Source organism: Falco naumanni, chromosome 4 (assembly GCF_017639655.2).
Source record: "Falco naumanni isolate bFalNau1 chromosome 4, bFalNau1.pat, whole genome shotgun sequence".
Taxonomy (NCBI): Eukaryota; Metazoa; Chordata; class Aves; order Falconiformes; family Falconidae; genus Falco; species Falco naumanni.
In genome coordinates this window covers 51331183-51358848 of record NC_054057.1, presented here as the reverse complement: position 1 = coordinate 51358848, position 27666 = coordinate 51331183, and the positions used below count along the sequence as shown (strand labels likewise).

General features: G+C 38.4%; 1 protein-coding gene across 7 annotated transcripts in view; it reads left to right on the top strand.

Moving 5' to 3' along the window:
- ZMYND11 (zinc finger MYND-type containing 11) overlaps positions 1-27666 on the top strand; it is a 107460-nt gene that overhangs the window by 68943 nt on the left and 10851 nt on the right. For 2 of the 7 annotated variants that reach the window (XM_040589672.1, XM_040589673.1), the window contains exons 4-12: positions 7418-7462; positions 10261-10422; positions 19463-19540; positions 19917-20009; positions 21455-21542; positions 22758-22813; positions 23541-23618; positions 24159-24277; positions 26090-26297. In XM_040589672.1, the coding sequence (XP_040445606.1) occupies positions 7418-7462; positions 10261-10422; positions 19463-19540; positions 19917-20009; positions 21455-21542; positions 22758-22813; positions 23541-23618; positions 24159-24277; positions 26090-26297 (927 nt within the window). The remainder of the gene's footprint in view (positions 1-7417; positions 7463-10260; positions 10423-19462; positions 19541-19916; positions 20010-21454; positions 21543-22757; positions 22814-23540; positions 23619-24158; positions 24278-26089; positions 26298-27666) is intronic. The other 5 variants (XM_040589675.1, XM_040589674.1, XM_040589677.1 and 2 more) reach the window with 5 other exon arrangements.

Genomic DNA, 27666 nt, shown 5'->3' with positions numbered 1-27666 from the left:
CAAGAGGCTGCCACCACGTTAACCCACAGTGTGCTAATAGCAATGATTTTTCTTGCAAGTTACTATCACAACAGTGCACTAGTGTAAAATTATTGTAATTAATAGTTAGATATTTAAATATTTAAATACAATTATTTGAATAAATGCTTATATAAACAAAAAATTAGCGTGCACTGGTGTAATATCCTGCTGTGGATTTGTGAAAGTTCAGAAAGCAAATATTTTCAAATTGCCAAATCAAAGCATAGGCTATTTTGTCCTTGAGAAACAAATTAGAATTCTGAACTCCCACCTTGTGGATGAGAAATTCTTGCTGTATCGAAGCCAAGACCCTCCTTTGTCTTTGCATTAAGGCAATTAGCATGCAGCTTATGAGAATGGCTTCACTGCTGTTTCAGTGGATTTTCCTGTCTCCAGATGGGTTGAGAGTCATGAACAATTCTCTAGATTCCTTTTCTCATCTTGTTTTTTCTCTTCAGGAGTATTTCTTCCCTCTCCTCTGCTCATCCTTATTTTTCATCCCCTAAAAAAAGGAGCTCACACTGTTTGGAGGATCTTCATATTGCTGAGGATGACACTAGTAAAATGCATCTTATTGCATACACCTAAGTGATGATGCTTCTTTTATACTTGTAAAACAACCTCATCAGCATCTTCATTTGGCTCTTTCAGATTTGCCAACTTGACTTTTAAAAATTCAGTCAAGGTAATGCTGTATTCTTGTTTGAGGCTTTCAGTCACTGTTCTGGAGTTGAGATACTGATGATGTTCACAGATTTTACAAAATTTGTCTTCTGATTGAAAGCATGTTTTGAGGAATGATAATTTACTTACAGGTTTGAAGTAAAATAGTCAATAAAGCTTCCATCATGGGACTTAAGTTATGCTAATAGACTAGATGACATATTTCAGTCCATCTTGAGTTTGTTCCAAAAACATGCGTCTTGGGTTTTTTCCATCTCTTTTGTGCCAACCCTGACCTAGTAGTGTAGTTTTTATTAACTTTGTGGGTTCAAAATGCTCTGCAACTCTGGCAACTGTTTTGAGTCTTCCATTATTATGTCATGCTGGTCACTGAATGAGACTTCGCTGATGATGATAGTCTTATTGATATTCGTGTTCTATTCACAATAAATGTAGCCCTCATGCCACTGACAGCTGAAACAATACCAGCCACACATGCAGCACAGGGAACATGGAGAAGAAGTTGATAATTTAAGTGAAGAGTGTAGGACGTTCAACTGTTGGTTCAGATAAAATGTTTCTGTGTGGAGAAGCATTAACCTAGAAAAATACTACAAAATCCCATGAAGAAAATAAGGCCAGAGAAGCAATATAAACATTTTAAGAAAGAAAAGGGGAGGGAGACCCCCTTTGGGCACAAGTCTTGGAAGGACACTTGGAACTACAAGCAAAGACATGGTTTCTTTCTGGTGTGGATTCATCCTCTTTCTAGGGGAACAAAACCTTCATGCATGTAATGTGGAAATAAAAGGCATTGCACTGAATAAATACCTCACTGCGTCACTGATTTATCTCCCTCATCAAAATAGCCTACAAACCTCCACTTGGCTCAATCTATGTAAAAAATGGTGATGTTAACAGCAGAAGCGAATCCAGTTTCTGAGGAGATCAAGTTGAAAGTTCCTATTAAGCTTGAACTCACTTGGAATGCGAAGAAACAAAAAAGAATATGTTCATTGGAAACTATTTGCTATTTCTGATATCCTGGAGGAGAATACTTGTATTGTCTCACCTCAAATAGTGTAAACTACTGCTACCCAAACGTGATCTTCTTGGGAGGGAAACTGAGGTTTATTCATTACTTCACGAACACAGCTCGTAGGCTGAGGAGATAAGCATGACGGGGGGTTTAGCAGTCATTTTGGCTGCTGGCATGCTACTACACTTATTGAAAAATTTTACTTCTCCTTTAGCTCTGGGAGCTAGAGACTGGCTCTGTATTTTGGGTTCTATCACCCTGAATTGTCCAGAACATAACTGCAGGGTAGGAGAGGGAATAAAAATCTACCTGTCTTGGCAGGGATCCAGAGAAGACTTTGGTGTTTTCTGCCAGAAACAGACAACTTCTAAGATAAACTGGCAATAAATTAATTAGACAACCTTAGGCTTGCAGACTAAACTCAATGAAAGAAGGACAAAAGTGTGCTGAGAGGCTGTGGAATTCACTGCAGAACCTGAGTCTTCTTGCATCAGTGCATCAGAAGAGGAAGCTTTTATCAGTGAAGAAAATTGAAATGGATTATCATGAGCCTATAAATAGGTCTGTTTGATATGCACTACAGAGAAGGAGAATTTGGTCTGTCTCCTGACTGATGATCTTGTGTTGGTTCTTTATAGAATAAAACTGATTTCTGAGATGAGAGAAATCAGAAACAATGTAAAAAACCAATTGTGAAAATCTTGACAATAATAAATAAACAAACCTGAAATTAAGCAGATGTCTAGGTAGTTGTAAGGACATATGAACTCCTAATTGCTTTGGATTTCTTTGTGATAAAATATGAGTAATGAATACCTGCTAAGTGTCCTACAGTCAGTTTATGGAAATCCATTTTTTTCAGGTCATCAAAGGAAAGGATCTATAAAGGCAACTGATTTACAATGGATAGATTTTCCTGTCTGTAAGAGCACACATCGTTGTAGCTACCTGCTGTGGTAGTTTTCTAGAAAAGGAAGGAAAAAATGAAGTGAAACAATTTTCATAAAGGATTTCTAGCTGCTGAAATCTTTTTGGCTTTGAAGGAGAGATGGATGCTTGTTTATTTGCTGAGCACTTTTGATGAGCAAAAGCAGTAGGAAAAAAATAAATGCAAAACAGGAGGCAGTGTATCTAGTAAATACATACATGCAAGGAAACTACAGGGGAGAAAATAAGCTTCTTTTGATGCTGGATTTACTCTAATGCATTGCTCTAACATTAAATGTAAAACATGGGCTGATCTAAGAAACTTTATCATTGTAAAGCAATCATCCTGATCAAGTATGGATCCTGTACAGCAATGACAAAAGGGAAATAAACAGCTAGTTCACATTTACGTGCTTCAAAGATGGAGTAAGTTCTCTGAGCCATCAAGGAATTAATTATGCCTTCCTCAGTTCGGAGCCTAACCTGTCATTCTGATGAAAAGATAAAAGCGGATTCAGTGGGCTACTGAGAGCAAGTTTACGAGAGGATTCATGCTTGCTAAGGAACAGGTGGAGCCAGGGATGTTGTGGCATGAAGAGAAGGCTGACCCAAAGGGCAGGAGGAGGACTGCCCTCACAGCAGGCACAGAACTCTGGCAAAAAAAGCATACACAGTATCCCCACTGTGTTTGAAAAAATACTGGGAATGGTGTTCCGTGACACATTATGTTTGTTTGACCCAGGTAGTATTTGATGCATGCTAGTGTCTGAGTGAAAACCAATACTTCTGCCAGAGATCCATGATAAGCTGAAGATTTCTTATTAGCTACTGTACCCGACAAGACATAGTCTGTTTAAAAAAGGCCAGTGTGCATGTACAAGGTGCATGCTAGTCTTCCTCTGAAAAAGCCTTACTCCAGTCTGTCCAGCTCTACAGATAAACAGCCACAGTTTGTAAATCTCTTATTACAGAGTAGTTACTTGGAAGTTCAGCAGGATTGCAAAAGCAGTGGATAGGTGGGCAAGGAGAGACTTTTCAAAGCTGAGCACAGTTTAGCATTTCCGTGGTTCTTAAGGACTCTTACAACTGCTCTTGTCTGAGCCTGTTTAAGACTGTGTTTTGGATGGGGCACAGGTTCTGGTATTTACACTTTGAGAGAAGTGTTGGTGAACAGACAAATAATTTCAGTGGTGTGCAGTAGCTATTTACAGCAAACGTGTAAGTAAGAAGCATTTCCTTAAGGTTTTATACTGGAGAACGGGAGTGCACATAGGTAGTGCATACCCACAGCAGTTCGTTATATTCGGGAGTCATAAAGACTGCAAAATGCACTGCAAAGTTTTAACAGTTAGCAATAGTAAAGCTCGTGTCTCATCCAGAAAGCTTTGATAGGAACATGCTGCCTGAAAAAGACAGAAAGGAACTGATTGATTAGGAGTAGAGAATGTGTTTAGAAAGAAATAGATGCTGCTTTGTTTAATGCGAATGGGGGCATAGGTTCCTGTGACATATTCTGAGACCTCTTAAGGAGACGGCTCGGATACGAGACAAAAGTGATAGTATGGTTGATACACCCATGCTAGAATGCACTGCCACCACTTGTTGTTACAATAAAGGCTTCTCATTTAAAGCAGAAAGTTTGAAATACGGAAGATTAAGTACAGAAGATAGCAATTACTTCCCAACAGCAGGTGATGATAGATGCAGGTTGCAAAACCCAAAGCAAAATTAAAGATGTGAAAAAAGTAACGTGTAATTTTTGTGGGAGGCATTTCTTTCAATGTATCTGTCTACTTGATATGGACCAGTAGTCAACTTTGTTGGGTTTCAGTGAAGAGTTACTGAAAGCCAGCAAAGAAACCTTAACAGCAGGATCCAAGTTTTTAAAAGTTTCCCTCTTAGGTGAAGGTGGGAAAATTGGAAGAACTCTGATATTAAAACTGATGAAGGTGGGGAGAGGAGGAAGAAGTGCTCCTTATGGCTGTTCCCAAATCCTAAAATACAGAATCCAGAACATTTGCCTCAGAAATAGTATCTTCAAATTGGGCATGGCCTATCTTATGAGATGTCAAAGAAATGAGAATCTGAGAAATGGCAGGAACTCATTCTTTCAGATCCTTTTCAGTTTCCTAAGGGGTTATGAAATAGTCAGGAAAGGATTACACTCAAATTTTGGGTTGGTGATCTGAAAATGTCTTGAAATATATGTGGCATGCAAATACTACTATAAATACTATTATTAATACTACTATTAAATAGTTTATATTTAGTAAATGTATTTTTCTGCCAGCACAGACCTTGCTGCCATTCTGGATTCCACCACTGTGTCAGACCAAAAGTGTTGTTATGATACAAAGTAGGTGAAATACACTCTGTATCTGCTAATACTCTTCCCTTTAGACTAAATGTGAAAAACTGTTCTTTATCTGCTAGACAGCTAGAGCTCTAGGATCTGTTAAAGTATAGACACTACACAGGGCTGACCATGAGTTGCGCACAGGTGTGTCTGAATGAAAAGCCGGTGATCTGGAAGGAGCCGTGTGTGGGTGAGTGTGGATGAGAGATACAGAGAAACACCACAGCAGCGTGTATGTAAGAAGCAAAGAAACTCTGCAGAAGGACTTGAAACAGAACACCTGGGGGGAAAAAAAAAAAAAGTCTAAAGAGTGCTATGGAACAAGTGCCACACAGGAAATGCTGGGAACCATGAGCTCCATGGAACATGCTTTCCTTCATTTGCGTCATGTTGAATTTAGGACAACAGAACTGTATGTATACTGTTCATAAATAAACATGATTGTGCCAAAGAGATAACTGACTTAAAATTGTTTTTCCCATCTATGTGATCCTTTTCTTTTTTTTAGCTTACTAGTTGGGTCCAAAGGATATCCATAATTTGGATGGTTTGGGAAATCTAATTCAACAGTATGAAACCAGCAAATCCCCGTAAAGGGGAGTTTCATGAATAGAGTTTTGCCTTTTTCCCCCCCTCCCTTTTCCTCTCTCCACCTGATAGTAGAGTGACTTAATACCGAGTATCTGGGCTACCATTAAGGGACTTGGAGAAAACAGATTAACAGGTAAGAAATGAGCTATGTTAATGGAATGTGCATTATGAAAAGGCAAAGTGGTCCTTCTAGACAAAGTCTGAGAAAGGAGGTTATAATGTTTTCATGTGCAATGCCTACATATAATTTATAGGTAAACAAAAATTTACTAATTGTTTTTACATCTTTTTTTTTTTTAATAATGATTATGGACTTCTGAGGTATGGAAGTGACTTAATACTTACAATTGTGACCTCTAAGTTATTGTTAATTTTACTCTTAGTATGTACTTCACATCTCCTACTTAATGGTATGCTAATTGTACAGCAGGATGTCACATTCTCCAACATACAGATTCCCTATTTCAATTACAGCTAAGTAAATCTCCATTACTAATGAGTAAGCATTTCTTTTCCATGTACATTTGCATTATAATGGACATTTTCTTTATGCACTAAAATTATTCTTTCCTTGACAACAACTATATATTTTATTCTACAGTAAAGGCTACGACATGATGATTCATTCCTTTCTGTTGGGTTTATCTGTATTTAAATTGTCAAATGTTCTTTCTGGATAGCCTGACATTTTCTGTCCCATATTATTTTTCTGTACTTTCAGAATAAATTTAGGTATTTGCTTTAAGACAACCTACTTAAGCCAAATCACAAAAAAAGTAAGCTTATGTGTCGGTCATAAATTAAGCTGTATTTTTGAAATTATTGTATTGTTTCATTCATGTTGCTGAAAAATGTCAACTATTTATGTCAGTGCAAAGTGACCTTTATGATAAAATGTTTGATTTGAATATAAAGAGCAAGTGACCACAAGTGACCCATATCACTGCAAGATCCCACTCTGCTTAACAGAGCATAGCTCTTTGGCTATTAAATCCAGTCCCCCAAACAGGCATTTGCCGCCCTGCTGATGCATCTATCTACGAATGCAACGGGCAGCTGAGTAAAACGAAGGGAAAGGCCTCCTGTTACATCTGAGCTGTGCAGCTTTGCTGCCAAATCCACTCCCTCCTGGGGCTTGTGGCCAGTCGCTGGGTGCCGCTGAACTGCTGAACTTGGGCCACCGGGTGCTGCTGGCGGAGGATTCCCCGTCACCTGCCAGCACGGTGATCCAAGAGGCTTTCCCTGCCCAGCATCAGGAAGTAAGGATATTGACAAATCGAGGCGCTGTGGGGGAGATCTTTCCTTCATTCCACATGGCCCCAGGAAAATACATCACCTGTTATACACAATTAAGGAGTGTGAGTTTTATTGGTAAAGTGATAGCTTAATCTTTGATAATATGCAGCGAAGTGTACCTTTGCTTTTGGTGGGGCCACTCCCTAAGCAGTAAATTATGTTACAGGGATCTTTTTTAGATGCCCAAAGAAGGTTTATGTATCGAAAAGAGTGCATTAATTAACAATCATTAATATTCTTGACAGTTTTTAAGGTGGCCTGGTGGTGGGTGTGTGTATGGGGAAGAAGATGGGTGTCGGGTTCTTGTAATGATACAAGTACATGGGATATTCTAAAGAAACAAAATGTGGTTGAAAGTGTTAGGTAGCATTCCAGAAACGCAGGAGGAAATGTATGCAACCAGATGTTAGAAGTAACAGATTTCCTGGTCACTGTGCATGAATTCTTTCTAGCCTTGTGTATATCCTGATAATCGGATGGCTTACAGTATAGATACAAAGATTGTTTTGTTTTTATTTTGAAAGGCCTACGGTATGCAGCCTTTTTCCCAGACAGCAGCAAAAAACAAGGTGAACAATTTTTGCACTATGTGGTTTTGAATTCTGTCATATTTTCTATTACGTTTCTGTCTTCCATTAGGATAGCTTAGTTTACTATATTAACCACCACCATCATCCATATCACTTCCAGTTCTGAGTTTAGTCTACATTATGTATGTATGTAGTTGGATGATTTTTTCTCTCTCCCGGGGGCTGGAAGTGGTTACTCACATGTTACAGTTCAAGCTGTTACAATGGTCGCCCTTTAATCAGTCCTTTTCGGAGTGGCTGGTGACACCTGGTGGTGTGTTCTGTAATTGCAGACTTAACCGTGTTTGCAGCTGGCGGAGAATTTTGACCTGTCCAACCCCGAGCACTGACAGGCAGTTTGAGCTATTTAAAAGAATCTGATCTCCTGCATGAAAGAAATGTGTCGGGAGCACGTTATGCTCCCATCCAAACTTATGTAAATCAAGAGAAGCAATAACATTTCATTGCTGTTGGAGCAAAATTAATGCTTCTGACCTTGCTATTGAAGTCAATAGGGTAGTTGTTCACAAGGGCTATGTACCTTTTTTATTGTCTTTATTAACTTTTCAAATATATTGCACAAATGAATGTTTTGTATATACTTATGCACTAAATATACTGCATTAAACTAAAAATCTTTTCTGTGAAAAACCCGGGTGATTACATTTAGAAATAATGATGTTTTCAAAACTTTACAGTGTGAATACTGAAGGAAGCTTCTTCTGGTGTTTTATTTAATGTCATGGTTTCTGGCTTGAGTGTATGATTTTTCTTGCCAGCAAGTATATTTCTGTCTGTTTATGAAATTCCACATATCTTTGCCAGCATATTTCCTAACAATGGAATATCTGGGATATACCAATAAGTAACCAGTATGAGTAAAAAATTAAGAATCCTGGAATCCTGATTCTGTGGTGAAATTCCTCCATAGCCAGGACCTATTGGGGTCTTCTTTGATTTTTATCTGGATAGATCTTTAATCAAAACTGATTCTTTTTCTTGCTTAATTGGCCCTTAACTGCCATCTGATCTTTTTGTTTGTTTGTTTGTTTCATAAAGAAGATAACTATTACAGTTAATATGAAAGAAATATAAAGCAATACTTTATTCTGATTTTTCTCAGTCTACAGGAAAATCAAGTACATTGACAATGCAGTATCTTTAGTTGTTTCTAAAATATCATAAAGAAAGGGGTCCCAAAGTGTACTGCCACTGGACTTTGTGGAAGGGGAGAGATTTTGGTGAAATGAGGATGTGTTCTTTATAGCCAGATTTGGTGGTATTATTATGCTATTCTCACATATACAGAATTGGCAAGTAAAATTAAATGAGGAGACATGATAGAAGAGTCAAGCTACACTACTAATCTGAGCAACAAAGGAGGACAGAGTTCTGTGTTCAGAAATCATTGCTTAAGGGTTGTTTGTTTTTGGTTTTTTTCTTTTCCCTAAACTTACTGCTCCTGCGGTCCAGCATTCATGGTATATAAAAGCGTAGGTGATCTGGATTGAGGCTGTCCCTAAATCTCTTATATTCATGGGAGCTCTGGTCAGTTGAATTATGTACACAACACAGCTGCTCTTCAGCGTAAGGGGCTAGAAGTGCCACTTCTGTGTAGCACTTCTTACGCTGCTCTGTTGGAGGAGACCTCTCACACAAGGACTTGAATGACCCCAGTTCCCAGGCACGGGAAAATGAGAATCAGATAAATGCCAGTTCTGGCAGTTGGTAGGAATTACTAAGGCCACCTTTACAACATGATGTTAAAAGTAGCTTGATCAGATTTTTATCAAGATAATTTATTGAAGAATAGGAGTAATTTTTTTCAGAGATCTGAACCCATTGAAAATTAACATGTGACATGAAAAGGCATTGGGAGTTTTATCTGAGATATGACAGCGGTTTTGTCTTCTAAGTGTAGGGAAAAGTGTGGCATTTCAGGCAACAAACATGTATTGGTGGCCACTGGCAATTCTGCTTGGATTTAGTACTATAGATTCCTAGAGCAAAATTCTGCCTCCAAATTATATGCATGCTGCTCTCATTTACTTCAGCAAAGCTTGTGCACATGTTTCAAAGGTCAGAATTCGGCCGTTGGGGCTGAATTTTCAAGGAAGAGTGTATTAAAGACATCTGTGCATCAGCAGAACCATATCCTTTGTCTTCTGTAGAACATTTCAGAAATAAGCCTAGTGCTATTGGGCACTGCAAGTGAAACATTTTCTAATTTTTTTGAATTGCATTGAGATTGCTTCACAGAAACATTTCTTGCAGTAATAGGTTCACTATTTCATTTATTTCTTGTAACTCAACACTTTGATGCTGAAAAGTTGTCAGTTTTAAAAGAGTAAAGATTGGAAGGGACCGCCCTTCAGAAAATTACAGTTGAAAATATACTGTAGCAATCAAAACAAGGGGATAGTCCTAGGAAATAGGTATGGTCTGTTGAGGTGCACAAACTTCTGTTTGTAGTCTAATACAGAGAAGTCAGAAGTATTTTCACAAAGCTAGAAAGCAAACCCACTTTTCATTGTGGACAGAGCTCATATTTGAAATTGTTACAAATCAGACACTCGAAAAAACTAAAACTTGGCATTCACTTCTATTGGAGTTAGTATGTATTAAATTGATAAAGAACTTTAAGCATGTAGGTTTTCCCCTGTTTTTTAAACATTATACACTTCTTAAAATGTTTATAATGTCTAATTGCTGCTGGATTTCAAGACATATCAATTTTGTTCTTAGTTCCTGCAGATTTTGACAGAATGTCATACCAAAATATTTTGTATTTTTTGTAGGACTGGGAAACAGAAAATCATGACTGGTATTGTTTTGAATGCCATTTGCCTGGAGAGGTGTTGATATGTGACCTGTGTTTTCGTGTGTATCATTCCAAGTGTTTGTCTGATGAGTTCAGGCTTAGAGACAGCAGTAGTCACTGGCAGTGCCCAGTTTGCAGGGTGAGTACCTATGAGATTTCATGTGCTGATTAGAGGATTGATATTCATTAATAGATTCATTAAGGTGTCCAGATGGTCTGGCCAGGTTAATGGATAAAGAACTGAATATTGAAACCATGGTACATACTTAGAGCATCTATACAGAGATACCAAAATACGGTGCATGTAGCAGATGGTCATTTTTGAAGACTTCAGCAAAGTTTACTTATGCATTTGAACACACACAGTATACTGTGTGGGAAATGTGTGTACGTATGTATGCTACGTGTGAATGCAGTATATTGTGAATATCTTCAACATGAGTAAACAAATTGCTGTATAAGATGCTACTGTTTTTACTTAATATCATTTAAATGAATCATAATGTAACTTTTTTGTATATTGATGACTGCATTCTTAATATTTTGTTGGAATAATAATTTACGTTATAGAGCCACAGTCACGTTACTGATGAGGGCAGTATCAAAAAATACAGGGTGAAATCCTGCTTCCCATTTACTTCTGTGGATTCTATTGCTGCAGAAAGGCTAATCTGGATTTCACCCATAGCATCCATATCTGTATTGTTTTTTCTTTAAAACTGCTATTTTTATGAGTATGGTAGGGAGACAGCAAAGAGTATTTTTTCTATACTTCCCAAGAATCAGCAGGTATGTTGTCTACATGTTATTAGAAGACTTAAACATTCTAGCCAAAATGGTGTTTACTGGTACCTGGCCTGGAATCAGCCAAATACTTCTCCTTACTGTTGTCATCTCCACGTCACCTCCCCCAGTGCAGCACATTCTTAGGCTTCTTTAAATGGAGGGAGTAATGCATATGAATGTTTAAGAGAAAATCACTGCTATAGAGTGGCATAAAACTGCCAGTTGGATTGCTGAAGGGAGAAGAAATCCCATGCTAAAAGCTCAGATCTAGCTTTAGAGCCGCAGACTGACCTTCAGATGATCTGTGCTGCCAGGAGTGTAAGGGTTCAGGTGCTTCATTAGTGTGGAGAAGTGGTTTTTGAAAACTTGTGAATTGTTTTGTTTCAAAGCAGTGCTTTCTGACTGCTGTTACCTTAGAACCGGTTGTAAAAAACCTGTTGCCTGTTGCCTCAGACTGGGAGCTCTCAGGGTTTAGGGAAGTAGCAAGGAAATAGAGCCTGCCTCAAGGAAGTGGAAAGGAATGGGAAAAAAAAAAAAAAAAAAGCAGTGGCAGGGAAAAAGCAGTTAAGGACATGTACTGTATGTCTCCGTATTGAGTTACTAGTATTTAATTTAGCTACTCAATATTGCCTCTGTTAAAAACAAAAAATGACCATATAGAGGTGAATTGCTTTCAGAATTTTAAATAAATCTCTTTAATAGTTGCTGGTTCTTGTAATAAGTATTGATAGTTCTTAGAAATATTTAAATTTGGGTAAACTGGATCCAGTCTTTTGTTTACCAATAATTTTAGATGACACCTGGTGAAAGTAGGGAATGTAAATGGTTTAAGCCACCTTGAATATGAGGTGGCTTATAACATCTAGCTTGTAACATGGAAGTAGTCAGAGAAATGCTGAGTAATCGCATGAAATACGCAAAGGTATGTAGGGTGGTCAGCTTTGAGAACAGTTTGACTTCCATCCTAGAGCCCTGAAATTCTTTATGGCAATGATATTAAACAAATACTTACTTCGGAAAAAAATTCCGTGGAACTCAGACCATGTGCACTGTGTCTGTCTTTCTGCCTATTTGTTCCCTTTTAGTTTTACAAAGGCTAAGGAGAGGTTTTGGGGGGCTCTTAAATGCCTCCTGCCCCAGAGATCTTTGGCTTGCTCAGTGCCTCAGGTGATGATCAGCCTATTTTGGTGAATATTGCCATTTTAAATGTCATGGCATCCTTTTCCCCCTGTGCTGGCAGCTCCTGTTTTCCTTGTAATTAATCCAAATCAGTTCAACCCCTAATTCTGCAAACTTGGGCTAAGGAGGCTTGCACAGTCTCTGTAAGCAAAGGAGGACTAGTTTGGCCTGGGAGTTAGTATCCTTTCTTCCGTTACTTTCACCCCACCTTCCTAGGAAATGACTTCTCTAATTTAATTTTAAAAGAAAGAGAGGGGCCTATATTAAAAAAACTATGGTAATTTGGAGAGCCCTGGCTGATGTCCAGAGGACATAACAGAGCTTAACTATCTTGCATAAGGGCAATGGGATTTACTTTGCATTATCAGCAGTAAATATGTACGTGCAAGGAAAGTAATGGTTGGGACAGAAAGATGCATATATTTTCATACTTTATTCTTGTAACTGGACATAGCACTTTTTACCTGGGGATTTCAAAGCTCTTTACAAAGGTTAAGTAAAAGTATGTTTGAAACCTAATATACTGGGAGAAATAATCTAAGAACACTTCATTCTTACGTAAAGATTGCTTCTGTAACGCTGCCAAGGTCAGCAAGCCTTTGGATTACTCATTTCACAATTGCTGCTTGTACTAGTTCAATCAACCTGTGCAGCTTTATCTTGCACACTTGACTACTCAGAAACATTTCATAAAGGACATTGCCAAGGATTTGTTCATAACTTTAAAATATTTTTCCTCACTAATATTTATAACAGTCCCTTGCAAACCCCTGCAAACCTGAACTCTGTTTCCCTGCTGGTGTTTTTCTGCCCTGCATCCATAAACGAGAATGTTCAGTTCCTGGCTATTTTTTTTTAATTTGATGGTACCAATCTGAGTATTTTTTACAGGGCATAATTCACAGCAGGAGTCAAACAAAGTTCAATTCAAACCACATTGCAGTGACTGAAAATTTTCCCTGATGACTGACGGAATAATCATTGTCCTAAGTGAAATAAATTGGTATTATCAGCAAAATTCCTGGTAGACAGGTCACAAGAGAAAGACTCGAATGAACTTAGAGATTACATTCCCAATTACTGGAATGGTCCGTTCAAGACAGGGTTAATCAACTCGATCTCTGAAGGATGCAGGAGACTTGGACATTTATGGCTGCTTTTTGGTTAGATACAAGGAGAATATTTTCTCCAGCTGTTAATTTAGCACCTAAAGACTACAGAAAGTACTGCAAAAATACTAGTGGGTTTTTTTGGGGGGGAAATAGTTATATACAAAATTCTGAATAGGAAAATGTTGATCACGTGTCGGGGTAACTGACTATTATTATTTCTTTTTTAAAAGAATTTTAGAGAAAGGCAGAATTATGTAGTATATATATACAGTATATAGTTTATATAGTTTGTCCCAGAGGAACAGGTTTTGATTTGTGAAAAAAAAAAAAAAAAGAATTATTCATATGATTTCACTTGACTCCTTAATTTTTTACAGTCATTTGATCAGAGATCGATCTTTCATGCATGTGTTCTGCAAGGAGTTATGTCCAATTTACCTATCATAGTGGGTGTTTCAGTATTTCTGGATTTTATATATATGAAAGTGAAGTAAACTGTAGAGCTCAAGATATTTAATGCTGTGCTGATAAATATTCTACAAATAGGCCATTTCTGAGTTCTGGTACTGTACTAAGCATTTCATGGAGTACATAAAAATACACCGTCATGCAGTTCACAATCATCTTTAGACATAATTAGACAAGTGAGAATGATAAAAAGTAGACAGAAGCACAGAAAGATGAAGGTTACTTAAGTAACTCAGGTATTTAGATAAGGAGGTTTTAGGTACTAGCTGTCAGTCAAGATAGTAATGTAAAATGCAAGGAAGGAAGGAAGAGTATGGCTCTATTGACTTACTTTATGGGGGGTTACAGTAGGAGTTTGTTAGACAACTGTATGATGGAGCATGTTCTATAAACAGAATTTGGCATAATCACACAAATAATAGCCATGGATTTGTGGGTGAAGGGAAGTCATGGTATGGGACTGATATTAGCACCACATGGTTCAGTGTGCAAAGCCCACACCTGGGGAAGTGTTAGTCCTCAGCAGGTCCCTGCCATTCACCTTGCAGCCACACACACCCCTGAGTAAATCAGGAAGCTGGCAGAACTGGGCACTGCATAGGGTCTATTTAGTAAAGTATAAAGGAATGTGTCAACAGCAGTGAGAAAACTGGGAAACGTCCACTTAGAGCCTCCTTCCACCTTCTTTGTGCACGTAAAAGCATATTTAATTCATGTGATGCTTCATATTCAGAAGGTGCTTAATGCACCATACAAGTACAAACCAATTTGTGGTTTCAGCTGTAACATTTTCAAAAGCGCCTAATGTTTTGAAAAGTCTCATTGAACTGCATGTGGGTTTTGAAAGAGGCAGGCCTTATGCCATATTCTGCTCATGCAGGTGCTTTTCTGTATGCTGCTTTGCACATACAGCGCACTAGTTGCTCTGAGAGCCGTCCTGTGTGCCTGCGTACCTTTCTTAATGGTGCAGAAAACCTGAGGACTGGAGGGTTTGAAGAGGGCATCAGAACAGTCCAGCTTTCCATATGCAGCACCAAATTCCTCTGGAAGTTTTAAGACCTACAAAAATCTGAGAGCCAGTGGGTGAAGTAAGGAGTTTCTAAACAGCAGCGGTGAACGTATGTTAGACTCATGTGCATAGTTCCCCTCTGCAGATATACCCCTGGAAACCTGTATTCCTCTGAAAATGGAACTGGTGCCTTAGAAGCATGTATCTGTCATTGAGCAGCCTTCACCTAATCCGTCACTGAACTGAAATGAAGCTCTTTGATGTGCGTATACACATGACAGTTGAGAGAGGAAGGAGGGGGGGAAATACTCATTAATGGGAGATTGTAGGGAAATGGAAACCTCTTTACATGGAGAACTTGTAATTTAAATGCTTATAGACAGAATGCTGGCACTAGCACCTTGCATTTCTTAGAGTTTCACTATTTTTTTTCTCTTCAAATGAAAGATTGCAGCAACTGCAGCACAGTACCGCTGTCCCCCTGGGAGCGGAGAACTGCATGCCAACTTGGGGTGCAGAGGATAGTCACTTCCATCATAAATGGTGCTCCTGCAGGATGGAGTGTTTCTTGGCAGTACCCCTAGCTGCTGCTAACCTCGTGTGGTTCATAAAGTCTTGTAGTGAATTTCTGTGCAATAAGCGTGTCAGAATTGCTAAATAAGTCACACTTGCACAGTGCGATATTTTGCTACCCTCTTTAGCAGCTAGGCAGTATTATTAATCTGGAATATTGAATATAAACAGCAATGTAAATCCAACCTTCAGGTACCAGCCTCTGAGAAATAGATGTGCTGCAGAGAGTAAGGCATTATGTATAAAGTATTTCCTGCACCCATAAGCGAAGAGTTAGGTTGCAGCCTTGGCCTTCCACCTACCAGATCTCATTAATCTTCTACATGAGGATCACTATTGTGAAGGTTATTACTTCACTCCTACATCCTCTGTGTAAGCGCATATGGCTGACCAAGCCTTTGAGTTTACTTTGATTCAAAGTAGAAGGTTTGCAGGTTCTCTAAAAAGTAGTGTGACTCTAGGAATTGTTCTTGTTGTGGGTTAACACCAGTAGGCAGCTAAGCACCATGTGGCTGCTCTCTTACTTCTCCCCAACTGCCAGCGAGACAGAGGAAGAGAAAAGCAAAAGCCAGAAAACTTCTAGATAGAGATAAAAATTGTTTAATAAGTGAAGAACTGGAAGAAGAGAGAAAGAAAACACAACAAAACAAGTGACGGAAAGGCCATCACTCCACACCCATCATGGATAGACTGATGCCCAGCCTATTCTGGAGCAAAAGATGGCTAACCCCCTTAAGCCTCCTCCTCTCCCTTTCTATTGCTGAGAGTGATGGTATAAGGCATGGAATATCTTTTTAGTTAGTTCAGGTCATCTGGCTAATTGTGTCTCCTCTCAATCTCTTGCATACCCCCCAGTCTATTCACTGTGGGAGCAGAGCGAGAAACAGCAAAAGTCTTGGCACTGTTCAGCAAGAGCTAAAACATTATTGTGTTATCAACACTGTTTTGGTCACAGATCTGAACCACAAAACCATATGAGCTGCTATGAAGACAATTAACGTCCCAGTACAATCCTATGTGAAGTTAATTTATCCTACAAATAGGATATCTGCAAATATAAAGATCCTGATAACCTTTTGAGGCTGGATTGAATCTTAGCAGTCTCTTTGAAAGAAACTTGCACTTTAGCAAGTTTTGCAGTAGCATATCTTAGTAGATCTGACTGTGGGAAAAGATGCACAGTGGATCTTGCCACTTTTACAGATTAACAAGCCACCATCATTGTTTTCATTTCCTAAAAGTAGGAAATTAAAACTAATTTTCATTTATGCTTGCTTCTATATCACTCTGGCTATAAAGGGACCTGAAAGTGGGAATATTTTCTTGTGTCAGAGCAATATAAATAGATTTTATGCAAATCATATCCCCTACCTAGTATCTATTTTCTTGCTTTAAGTGGCTCTAGGTTGACTTCTCTGAGAACACTACAAGTCTTCAAAATACAAACTAGAGTGTTTTTTTATTTAAAAAATTACACATTTTCCATTATAGCTTCCAAAGAACATGTGAGTGGTACCTCCTAAAGCACTAATCTTGTTGAAAAGTGAATGAAGCAGTTGGATTATAACTTGCTTTCTACAAAGGGTGAGCAACTTTGCCATAAAAAGACATTTTGCTGGCTCATAGGCTCCAATTCCCTAAATTTATTACCTTTCAACATTTAGTAGAGGAACGTGGAGATCAAATTTTTCTTAAAATAAATCAGGGTAGGGAATTGAAGGAAAAGTGGAGAAATTCAAGTTTGTCTGAATTGGCAAGTTAATTATATCATTTTCATTGATGCTTAAGATGATATTAATTGCTGACATCAATAATGATACAAAGCCAGCTATCTATCTTTTCTTATGATCTGAAGGATGACTGTAAACCATCTATCTCAACACAGTCTCTTACAAACTGTCTTGCCCAGCAGGGCATGAAAAATAGTTTGCGTGAATTCTGAAATACTTTCAAAGGATGATAAATTCAGAACCATGTCAGAAAAAGACATATAGAAGGACTAGTAAGTGCAAGTGAGTTTTATTGTGTCCTAGGAATGCTAGCTTTTAAAATGCTGTGTCATTAGCAAGCATACAGCACTCCAGTGCCTAAAATGACAGCAGCGTTTCATAATGCAGATAATTTAATGCACATACGGGTTTGCATCTGCAGTAGCAATGTTGGTTTATGCAAAACTGAATGGGTGAATTGAATTCCAGCAGAATGCACGTTCTTACGGCAGACAAAGTAAAACATGAATATACAGAAGGTGATTCACACATACAGCGCAGGGTCAAATTCTGTGTCATTCCAGAGTTCAGAAAGAAGGTCAAGGAGCCATTAATATTATGAAAATAATGCTTAAATGCACTGTAAGTGTTAGAAATGTTAGAAAGACTTGGTGCTGGCCCTTTCCACAATCGTGAGTCTTAGGTACCTAACAGTGGTAGTGTCCTGTCAGTTATGCATACGGTGGCATCTATAAAGGTTTGTGACTGAGCTGGTATTTCAGCACAGTTTGTAATGATTCTATGCATACTGTTCAGCAGTCAAATGAACAGCTTCATTGGTTGTGCTGTGTACAATTCTGATTTAAGAAGGAGGTAGCAAGTACAATCCTGAGATGTATAGGTTGCACACTTGCTGTAGCGCAAGGTCCAACCTGTGATTTTCAGGGTCTTGCAGGAGGAACATAAGCAGAGGAGACACAGTCAAATCCTATCATTTTTTTTTGTGCTAATGTGTCATTTTTTCTCTTGCCAAGTAAATACGTAAAAGTATTTGCTCTGTACTCAATGTGTCTGCTCCCTCTATATGTTCAGAGTCATATATAAGTAATTCAGTAGAAACCAGCACACTTCTGGTGATTAATAATTCATAAGCCTCATACCTCTTTAATCTACCAGTTATAATATGGATTCTGTTTTTTCTTGCGTTTGCTGAGCAGCAGTCATCTGCACAACTATGTGGATCTTGCTAAAGACCATCAAAACTTGAGGGTGCAGGTGTAACTTAGCCAGTTTGGTCCATACAGTTTGCATACAGGTGGTGATGTGAGGCATGAGAAGGGCAGAACTCACCTTGGCACTTGGTGCATTTGGAGGTATGAGGAGTAAACATTTTTGCAAGAGACGTGAGCAGTTAGTGATCACTTTGGGATAATAAACTTGGAACCCATGCTGTTGTTTCACTGTGCTTCTGTTTTGGGGAACTACTGTAGGCCAGAGCAAGGAAGAGATAGCACTTTGCAGCCAGCTGTCGTAAGGCCATGTGGAACTGTGCACAGCTGCTGTGACCTGGAATTGGAAAGGCTGGTTTGTAAGAGCACACCAGGCATTGGCAAAGAACCGCCTTCTCCTTAGCAGCGTGTTTTCTGTATGCAGTGCTTCCCACTAGCCTGGATTGACTTTGAAGCGTGGGGATAAGTCTCTGGACTAGGCTAAGATGAAGGGAAAAGCTCTGGATACTGAACTGCTAAAAAGAAGCAGTCTGTGTTCTAGAATCTGGGTTAGATTTTGTGAAGGAAGAACCACAAAAATCAACAACTTCTATGTTTCTTGAGCAGTAAAAATTGCTCTGCGTTTTTACTGGCTAGAGCCTATTTGACTTCCTCCTAGACAGTATCATTTTGCCTAGTAAGCACATAATATGTAGATAGTACAGGATATTCTTTTAAAATAATTTCTTATTTTACTGGAAATATTAATGCCTTGCTATAAAAAAGAACATCAAATAAATTTTAAACTGCTCCCTAAAATGCCTTTCTTCATTACTTTATTCTAATTAGATACTTTTTTACATGAGAGGTTTTGACAAAGTATTATGGATACAAGTGGAAATAAAACCTGTAGCTGAAGTCCTTAGCCCAGACATAATTCAAAGCAACATATATAGTTGTTGTGATGTGTTAGTGTTGCTAATTTCCCAGAAAAGATTATAGGTAAAAAAATTGTGTGGTATATGATTCAAAGTTACCTTTCTTAAATAATGTCATGATGCAGAGAAAATTTGTATTGGATGACCTTTGAAGTCAAGTTTAAAATAGTAATATGATCCTGTTTTTCTTTTGACAGAGTATCAAGAAGAAAAACACGAGTAAACAAGAGATGAGCACATACCTGCGATTCATAGTCTCTCGTATGAAGGAGCGGGTGAGTCTGAAACAGGGCAGTTGATCGAAGTGTTGGGTTGCACTATAGAGGATGCATTACTAGTGGCCAGGTGTGACTGTGCAGGGAGGAGGGCTACAAGAGGGTGTCATTTTATTTACCCTGTCATATTTCAACGTACACTTATCAGGTCTCATTGCTCGAATTAGTATCATTCTGGCAGGAGTGGTTTATGTCATGGGCCTGTGACTCCTCTGAAATGGATATTTTTGAGGTTTGAGACACATGTAGCCTGTCAGACTGGATCCAGTTTGGCCCCACCTGAAACATTCCAAACTATTGTATTTTTAAAATCTTTTATTTATGTTTTAAGCAGATTCTAAATACAATAACTTATGCTGTCTCGTGGTCCTTTCAGGCTATAGATCTAAACAAGAAAGGGAAGGACAACAAACACCCAATGTATAGAAGGCTGGTGCACTCAGCTGTTGATGTTCCTACTATACAGGAGGTAGAGTGACTTGCTTTCTAACTTCCACACTGTTTACGGTGTCTTTTAACAATGAAGATAAAGCTTAAGGACTAAAGCACTAATCCTGTTTAATTCTTCTTGTGATCAGTATTTCAGAATTGTATCCAGCATTGGATAGGGGAGCTTCCTCATAAATAGGTAACCGAGTAAAACCATTTTGAGTGGTGCCTAGTTTTTAAACACAGAGTATCCTCAATTTGTTTTGTACTGGGGTTTTACTGAAATCTTTAGAGAAAGTACTCTTTATCTAAGTCACTGAATATGGACTTGAGTGCCTATGTTGGTATATCTGGCCCAATGGTTTTGACCATATTCCAATTTTAGTCATTATGCCCTTGCGTAGGTGTCAACTTTATAAACATCTAAATGATTCATAAAGAACCAATCATTTTGTTGATCATGAAAAAACAAGACTCACTCAAAACATGTTTTGCATTAATTGTTCCAAAAATAAAGTATTAGTAAATACGTTGTCCTTTTTTTCTGAACCAAAAGTCTGCCCATGACTCACGCAAACCAACTGCACATGATCAAAATGAACAGCATATTCATCCTTATTCGTTGCTGCAACTGGATTACTATGCAGTGCCATAGTATATCTTGCCCTTTACAACCCAGAAGTGAAAAGCCTTTGCTTTATTATTGCTATTGAAACACGTGGATAAACGATAGCTTCGCTGACAGTTCTGGAGACCAACACTGCTGGTTGGCTTGAAGTACTGGTGACACTGTTTGAGCCTGAAAATAGGTCAAGAAGCCTTCCTTTCACTGTCACCTTCACCTGCTTCCACAGAAGGTCTTTTGACCCTGATGACATCCTAGAAACTGATGATGTTTTGTTAGATGATCGGAATTCTCATAGGTGTTCTTCACAGAGCACAACTGAAAATGCTGCATCCCTTAGCAGACAAAAGACCATACTAGGAAAACGAACTGCAAGTCAAGTTTGTTACGAGTTTGGAAGACTAAGACAATCAACCTCCATCAGAAAACACTGACTGTCAAGTGAAGAACCTGGAAGTATAAAGGCAGTCAACACTGATTTGAAACTAGCTGGTATTTTAAGGCACAAAATCTTCACCTCAGGGAATATATTTTAATTTGAACAAGTGTTCTGAGCCATACCTTTATGACAAAGCTACTCCAGATTCACCCTGTTATAACCAAGAGAATATTTTTTTGTAACTTGGTCACATATCTAAGCACCTGTTTTACTTCTGGGTGTTGCATAGAGGGACCAGTGCAACCAATGTTCAGGTAGTAGCAAACCATGTCAAAGAGTTGTAAGTATTCCTTCTGTGTGCAGGAAAGGCAGTGTCTGATCTGTGTTGCATAATGCAGATTTCTGTGAAAGCTTCTCTGCATTAAACAGGTGCAGCACTTTCAAAGTTTTTTTTCACAGTCCTGTGTTTTCTTTTGTGTAGAAAGTAAATGAAGGGAAGTACAGGAGTTATGAGGAGTTCAAAGCAGATGCTCAGCTGCTTCTACACAACACAGTGATTTTCTATGGAGGTAAGGTACTACGCTTATCACTTGCTTTCTTTGATTTATCTTTATCTGTAGGAAACTCACAAGTTCAGGATTGAATTTGGTATTAGGTAATCTTATGTGGATGAGGTCATTTGAGAGCCCTTAAAAATCAAAGTAAGCTGCAAGAGGACTTTGTAGGGTCTTTTTTGCCCCACCTACTACACAACTATTTCCATCCTCTCTGACTAAACCTGTCAGTAGAAATTTACTCCTTTGCCATCTGTCTGCTTCTGCAGCCTAAGTCATAAGTCAGTCTATACTGCAGATTTCTGCCAGTATATATATGTTGTTCTACAGTGGAAAGAGATCTGATCTCTGATGGGCTGTGTCAGCAGAAACATGTACTATAGACATGTATTTTTCACTTGTGGGCAATATCTGCTATATTACGACAGCAAATATAGCTACATCCAGACTAGAAATGTCCTGGTGGTGCAGTGTGTTGAGGCACAGCCATCAGAGAAGCTGCCAGCCACTGGGAAAGTAATAGGTGACTGATACGGTGGGATAGTCTGATGGCAAGTGGAGAAATACCACCACTGTGTCCAAAAGCTATAGCCAGGTCCTGTAACAAGGTTCTCCAGAGCCATCACTTCAGGAAGGATGTGATTCTCCCCTGCAAACACAGCCCACATCAGGGAAACTGGGAGGAGGGTGGGATCAGTCTATTTGCAGCATCAGGAGATCCACACTGTCCTTGGTAGGAAGAGAAGAGAATGTGCTAATAGAGAAATGCACGGCTGTAAAGGGAAGCACATAGTGATAAATAGTCTGTGAAGCATTGCTCTGAGAAGAAATACTTCTGTGATTGTACCTGTGTTCCTGTCAAGTGGTGATAGCAGAGAGCCATGTTTTAGGACAATCAGGGTGTGTCATTAAGACAATAGCGAAGAAAGAAACTGGATCCATGTTAGGAGCAATTCTGTCTCCCTGCTGCTGCTCCTCAGATGCGTACTTGTAGTGTTCAGTTTAAAAGCTCCCAACGGTATTTTTGCATAAAAATATGAAACAGAAAACAAATATAGAACTGATCGTTAGAAAATTTTAAGTGGAAGGGTTACCCAAGTGACTAAATTATGTTTTGTGTTCTCAAGAAAGACAAATATAGCATGAAAGTCATAGCATTGACAGCTACAAATCTTTGTGAGCACTGTGATCATACTGTGATTGTTCATACCATTTATTTTTAATTTATAGTGGACAGTGAACAAGCTGATATAGCAAGGATGCTTTACAAAGACACGTGTCATGAAGTAAGTAGTACCAAGTAACCAAGTTACGGATATTTGATTTTCATTTCAGAATCTAAGAAAATTTATTCTTCATATTACAACAATAGCAGGGATGTGAAGTTTGTTACATTTTTTCCCCTAACTTTCTAACAGCAGCTTCAGAATTTTTTTTTTTATTTTTTTTTTTGCAACTAGACTATCATTTCAAAAATACCAGTATTCGAATTTTAGTTTTGAAAATACTCTAATAATAATAATACATAGTTGGCCTAGAAATAATTGTACTTACTAGTAAATATATTGAACCTGAGGTGAGATTCCTACCAAACTCTGTAATTGGCATTGAAACATTTCTAAACATTCAGAGGAGACCAAAAAATAAAACTAGGGGAGCTGTCACGCTTTCTCCATTTGTATAGTTGAATTACTTCTTTCAGAATGTAAATATCATTAAATATTTGATGAATTTAAAGAGCTATTCTTTGCACTTTAGCTATAATAAATCATTAAGGTGTATATTAGTCTCTTCCCCCTGCCTGGTTTTTTTAGAACATGAATTATATTTCTGCAGCTTGTCTTTCATCCACTCTCAGCTCACCTCAGTTTCACACCTAGTTTTTACAGATGGAAGTAACTCCACCAAATTAGCAAGCAGGGCTGAAAAATTTTACTATTTAAGAGATAGGGATACTACTGAAGTCACACAAATAGGATTTTTTGGGCTTATTTACCTTTTTTTGTTTTTCAGCTGGATGAACTGCAGCTTTGCAAGAACTGTTTCTATTTGTCAAATGCGCGACCTGACAATTGGTTCTGCTATCCTTGTGTATGTTGCTGACACAGACTTTTATTTGTTTGCTTTTCTGTATGAAAGCCTGCAGTTTTGGTGTCATTAATGAATTGAATATTCCATTTCAGAAGGCTTGTTTCAAAAGCTTGGTTAAGACTCTGTAAGCCTAGATATTTTACACAAGTGAAATGTTGATTGAAGTTCAAAGCTGTAACAATATAGGTTGTAAAACTTGGTTATCAGCCAGTTACAATGGTTTCACAAGAAAATAAGGAGCTTACAGAACTAAAACTTTGCTCCTGGATGAAGCTATAAAGACAAGTTTAATTTTTGGGCTGCTTAAGATCTGTTTTCAATAGACAGTTACACCCTTTGCAGACTTTGTATTTTTTCTACTTTGATCCAAGCAATACGTCTAACAGGGAAAAGCATATTGTAGGAAGATAAAAATGAAAATAGTACTACATAAACAGCAACCATATTCTTAAGATACTAGTGTAGTATTACAGCAAAATATTTGTGGGAGATATCAGTATAATACTTCATATCCAATAATAAATGCAACATTTTTTCCAGATACCTAATCATGAGTTGGTTTGGGCCAAAATGAAAGGCTTTGGGTTTTGGCCAGCTAAAGTCATGCAGAAAGAGGACAATCAAGTTGATGTTCGCTTTTTTGGCCATCATCACCAAAGGTAATTTATTAATTCCATGTGCTGCTTTTTACAAATGATACTTAAAAGAGTTTATCTCATCTATCATGTTGTAAATCCTGGCTCAGCTAGTTGCCAACATTAGAAAGACTGAGTACTTTGCCATAATTGTTTCAGAAAATGTAAAGCTCAGTCTAACACATCCGAAGTTGCCAAATGGCTCAGAGATTCCCTTTCCACAGTTGCCATAGGGATGTTACTTAATGCCATTTTAATTAAAGAAAGGAAGTGAACTTCCAACTGTTTCTTCAAATCAGTAGCAGCCTGCTAATCCAGGCCAAGGTAAAAATTGGACAAAAATGTACTCTTACTACCAGTAGTATTGACTTTGTGCAATTTTCTCTTCTGAGCAGGCACATTGCAATTTTGTGTTTTGGTAACATAATATACATCACAAATGTTTCTGTCTTACTGCTAGAACACAGAGAGCTCCTGCTGTGAGCCAGTTGGCAATTTCAGAGAATAACTCTTTACTTTGGAAACTTCACTTTTAGAGATCAGCTTTTACTTCCATCTCCAGTTGTTTGTTCAGCGATTGGGGAGGCACATGGTTGTTACTACAGTGGATTTTTTTCTCTGTTGGACTTATATGCCTATAATGTGAGCAGAGGAGACATTTGCAAAGTAATTCATGATTGTTGGGAAGGTGGTCTATTTTGGTGCATCCCAAAAGGGCCTAGACAGTTCAGTAACAGTGTTGTATAAGGCTGTTTATTTAAGTTGCTTTTAGTGTAACTAGTGCAGTATATAACATGGTTTTATTTGTTATATGAACTACCAAGATTTTCTAATAGGCATAAAGTGGGTGAAGGATTTTTATTTGTGTCTCAATCACAGAATCTATTTGCAAATACAGTTTGTCTTATTAGTAGTTTTGACATTAAGTTCGCACAGCTTCATACTTTTTAATAAAGTAACATGGCACTTGCAGGATAAGGTGCTTGCAACTTCTTAAACATGCTGATCGAAAAGGCAAAATACATTTTACTGGAGTGCCATTGCTTAGTTACTGTGCTGGATTTGGACAAAAGGCCAAATTCCTGGTTGATGTAAATTAGCGTTGTTTCTTTGACTTCACTGAAATGCAATTTGTATTGCAAGATCTGAGAATCTGTCCGCAGACATTTAATTTGTTAGTATTTAATCTGCTATGTAGATGTGCATGGCAGTGACTCTTTTTCTTTAATGTCCGATGTTGCTTGGTATAACCTTTTAAAATGTCAAGCACTGCCCATGGAAGTCTATGAGGATTCTGAAAATATTTAAGAGGACAAAGTACCTCTGGAACCAAGTCACTGGCATGAATTCGGTCCAAAAGAGCATGACAGTCCCCATGTGAGTTCAGTCCTGATAGAGGTCCAAACTACAAAATGTCGCTCTTCAAGGTCGTCATTTGGTACGTTCCTTGACAGCTTTAGCAAAGAGGTCGAAGGCTAAATTGGATTAGCATATGAGCCTTCAGTACAGATGTGTCTGACTCGGAGCGTTTAGCAAGGAAGCAGGCAGAAGGTGTGACTGCTGGTGGTGCTGGGGGGAGGTTTGTGGCTCACCAAAAATGAAACAGGCTTGCAGCTGTAGCATCCACAGCTAACAAGTGCTTATAGTAACACAAATGTCTAGTGGTGTGCAGTCTTATTTTATTAAAAATGTGTTGAATATACAAAAATTCTGAGTAAAAAGGAATTGTCAGTGATCGGCCACTGTGAGAAACTGCTTCTGAAGTCAGTTTCTCACATCACGATCCTTCATCTGTATTTAATGTTTCTGAACCTGTCTGTGCTGTGTATTCAAAAGGGCCTGGATCCCCTCTGAAAACATTCAAGATATCACAGTTAACATCCATCGGCTGCATGTGAAACGCAGTATGGGGTGGAAGAAGGCCTGTGACGAGCTGGAACTGCACCAGCGTTTTCTTCGTGAGGGGAGATTCTGGAAATCAAAGAATGAGGATAAAGGGGAAGAGGAGGCAGAGTCGAGTATCTCTTCCACCAGCAATGAGCAGGTGAGTGCTGCCACAATGTTAGCAATTAGAGCAATTTATAAACGTTAGAAAGATTACATATTTTTGATCGGTCTGCTATTAAATTAGCCTTGTGCTCTGTCTACAGTTTTGTGGTGACAAGAAGAGGGTTCAAAGACTTGTTTTCCCTATGTTTTGTAGCTCAGTAAAAGCAAGAATATAGGGGTTTCCTCTTTCCTCGGTTTATTGGATGACCTCTGGGAAGTTTCAAAATGTTTGTCACCTATAGCACCTTGATGAGACAGACCAAGATTTCTAAAGTTAAATAGGAATGTTCAAGTTAAATGTCATGGATATCAGATAGACTGCAACACTGCCTTCTTGGACTCCCATCAAGGGACAGCCCTGTAGCTGTTCAGCCTTGTCACAGCTGGAGTATGTTCGCTTTGGACAGTATTCTACATTACAGATCCCTGAGTGACACCAACCATGACATTTTCAGCAAGTCCAACTGAAGTTAGGTTGAAATGTTGCGCTTGAGAATCATGTGACCAGCAACTGATTAAAGTAATGAAAAATAATTGTGCGAAACAAGAAAAATTATATTGCTTTAACAAAAGTGAAAAGCACAAAGGCCCAAGATAAAAAACTTTGCATTGCCATATGGAAATTCCCTTATCACAGCTGAACCTTGCTAGTCATTCATTGTCCAAGAGGGTGTTATATATTCACTGTTACTGACTTGGCCATAAGATTTTCATAGGTTGCAGGATGCTTCTCTGTAGTTTTGGCAGCCTTTTCCCTGACAACATCTTTCTTCATTTAAAACCACTGTGCTCTTTCTAAGCCTGTGTTTTTAAAAACCAGTGTGTTTTGACCCTCTTCCTTTGCCCTTTTGTCAAACAGGTCTGCCATCTAATTTGTAGCTAAGAATTCAAGCTTATAAAACTGGATGTTGCATTAAGGGGATGCTGCTTATTAAAGTGGTGTTAGGTATTTTTAGCCTGGTTTGCTCAGCTAACCCCTTGTAGCCCTTTATTTAATGTTGTGTGTGCAGTCTTGCAACAGTGTGTGCTGAAGCAGGAAAACAGTCACACATAGCGTTTATGAAAGATAACAGTGGTATTTTCCCAGTTTTCAGAAGTATCAGTCATAGGGTTTGAAGTGTTCATTTGCATATTTTCTGTTCCACCCCAATTGCTTATCCTTCACCTGGTTAGTGCTTATACCTGCTTCACTGGTTTCCCAGGTGCAGGAACCTAAGAGTAGCTGTCAAACTTCATGCTCTGCAGTAATCTGCAAAACCCTGTCACTAACACAAGCTAGTGCTGGATGCTTCAAAGACAGGAGTAAGAACTTTTCAGCAAGCCATATAGCATCCACTTTGATCTCACCCTTGTTTCTATTGGTG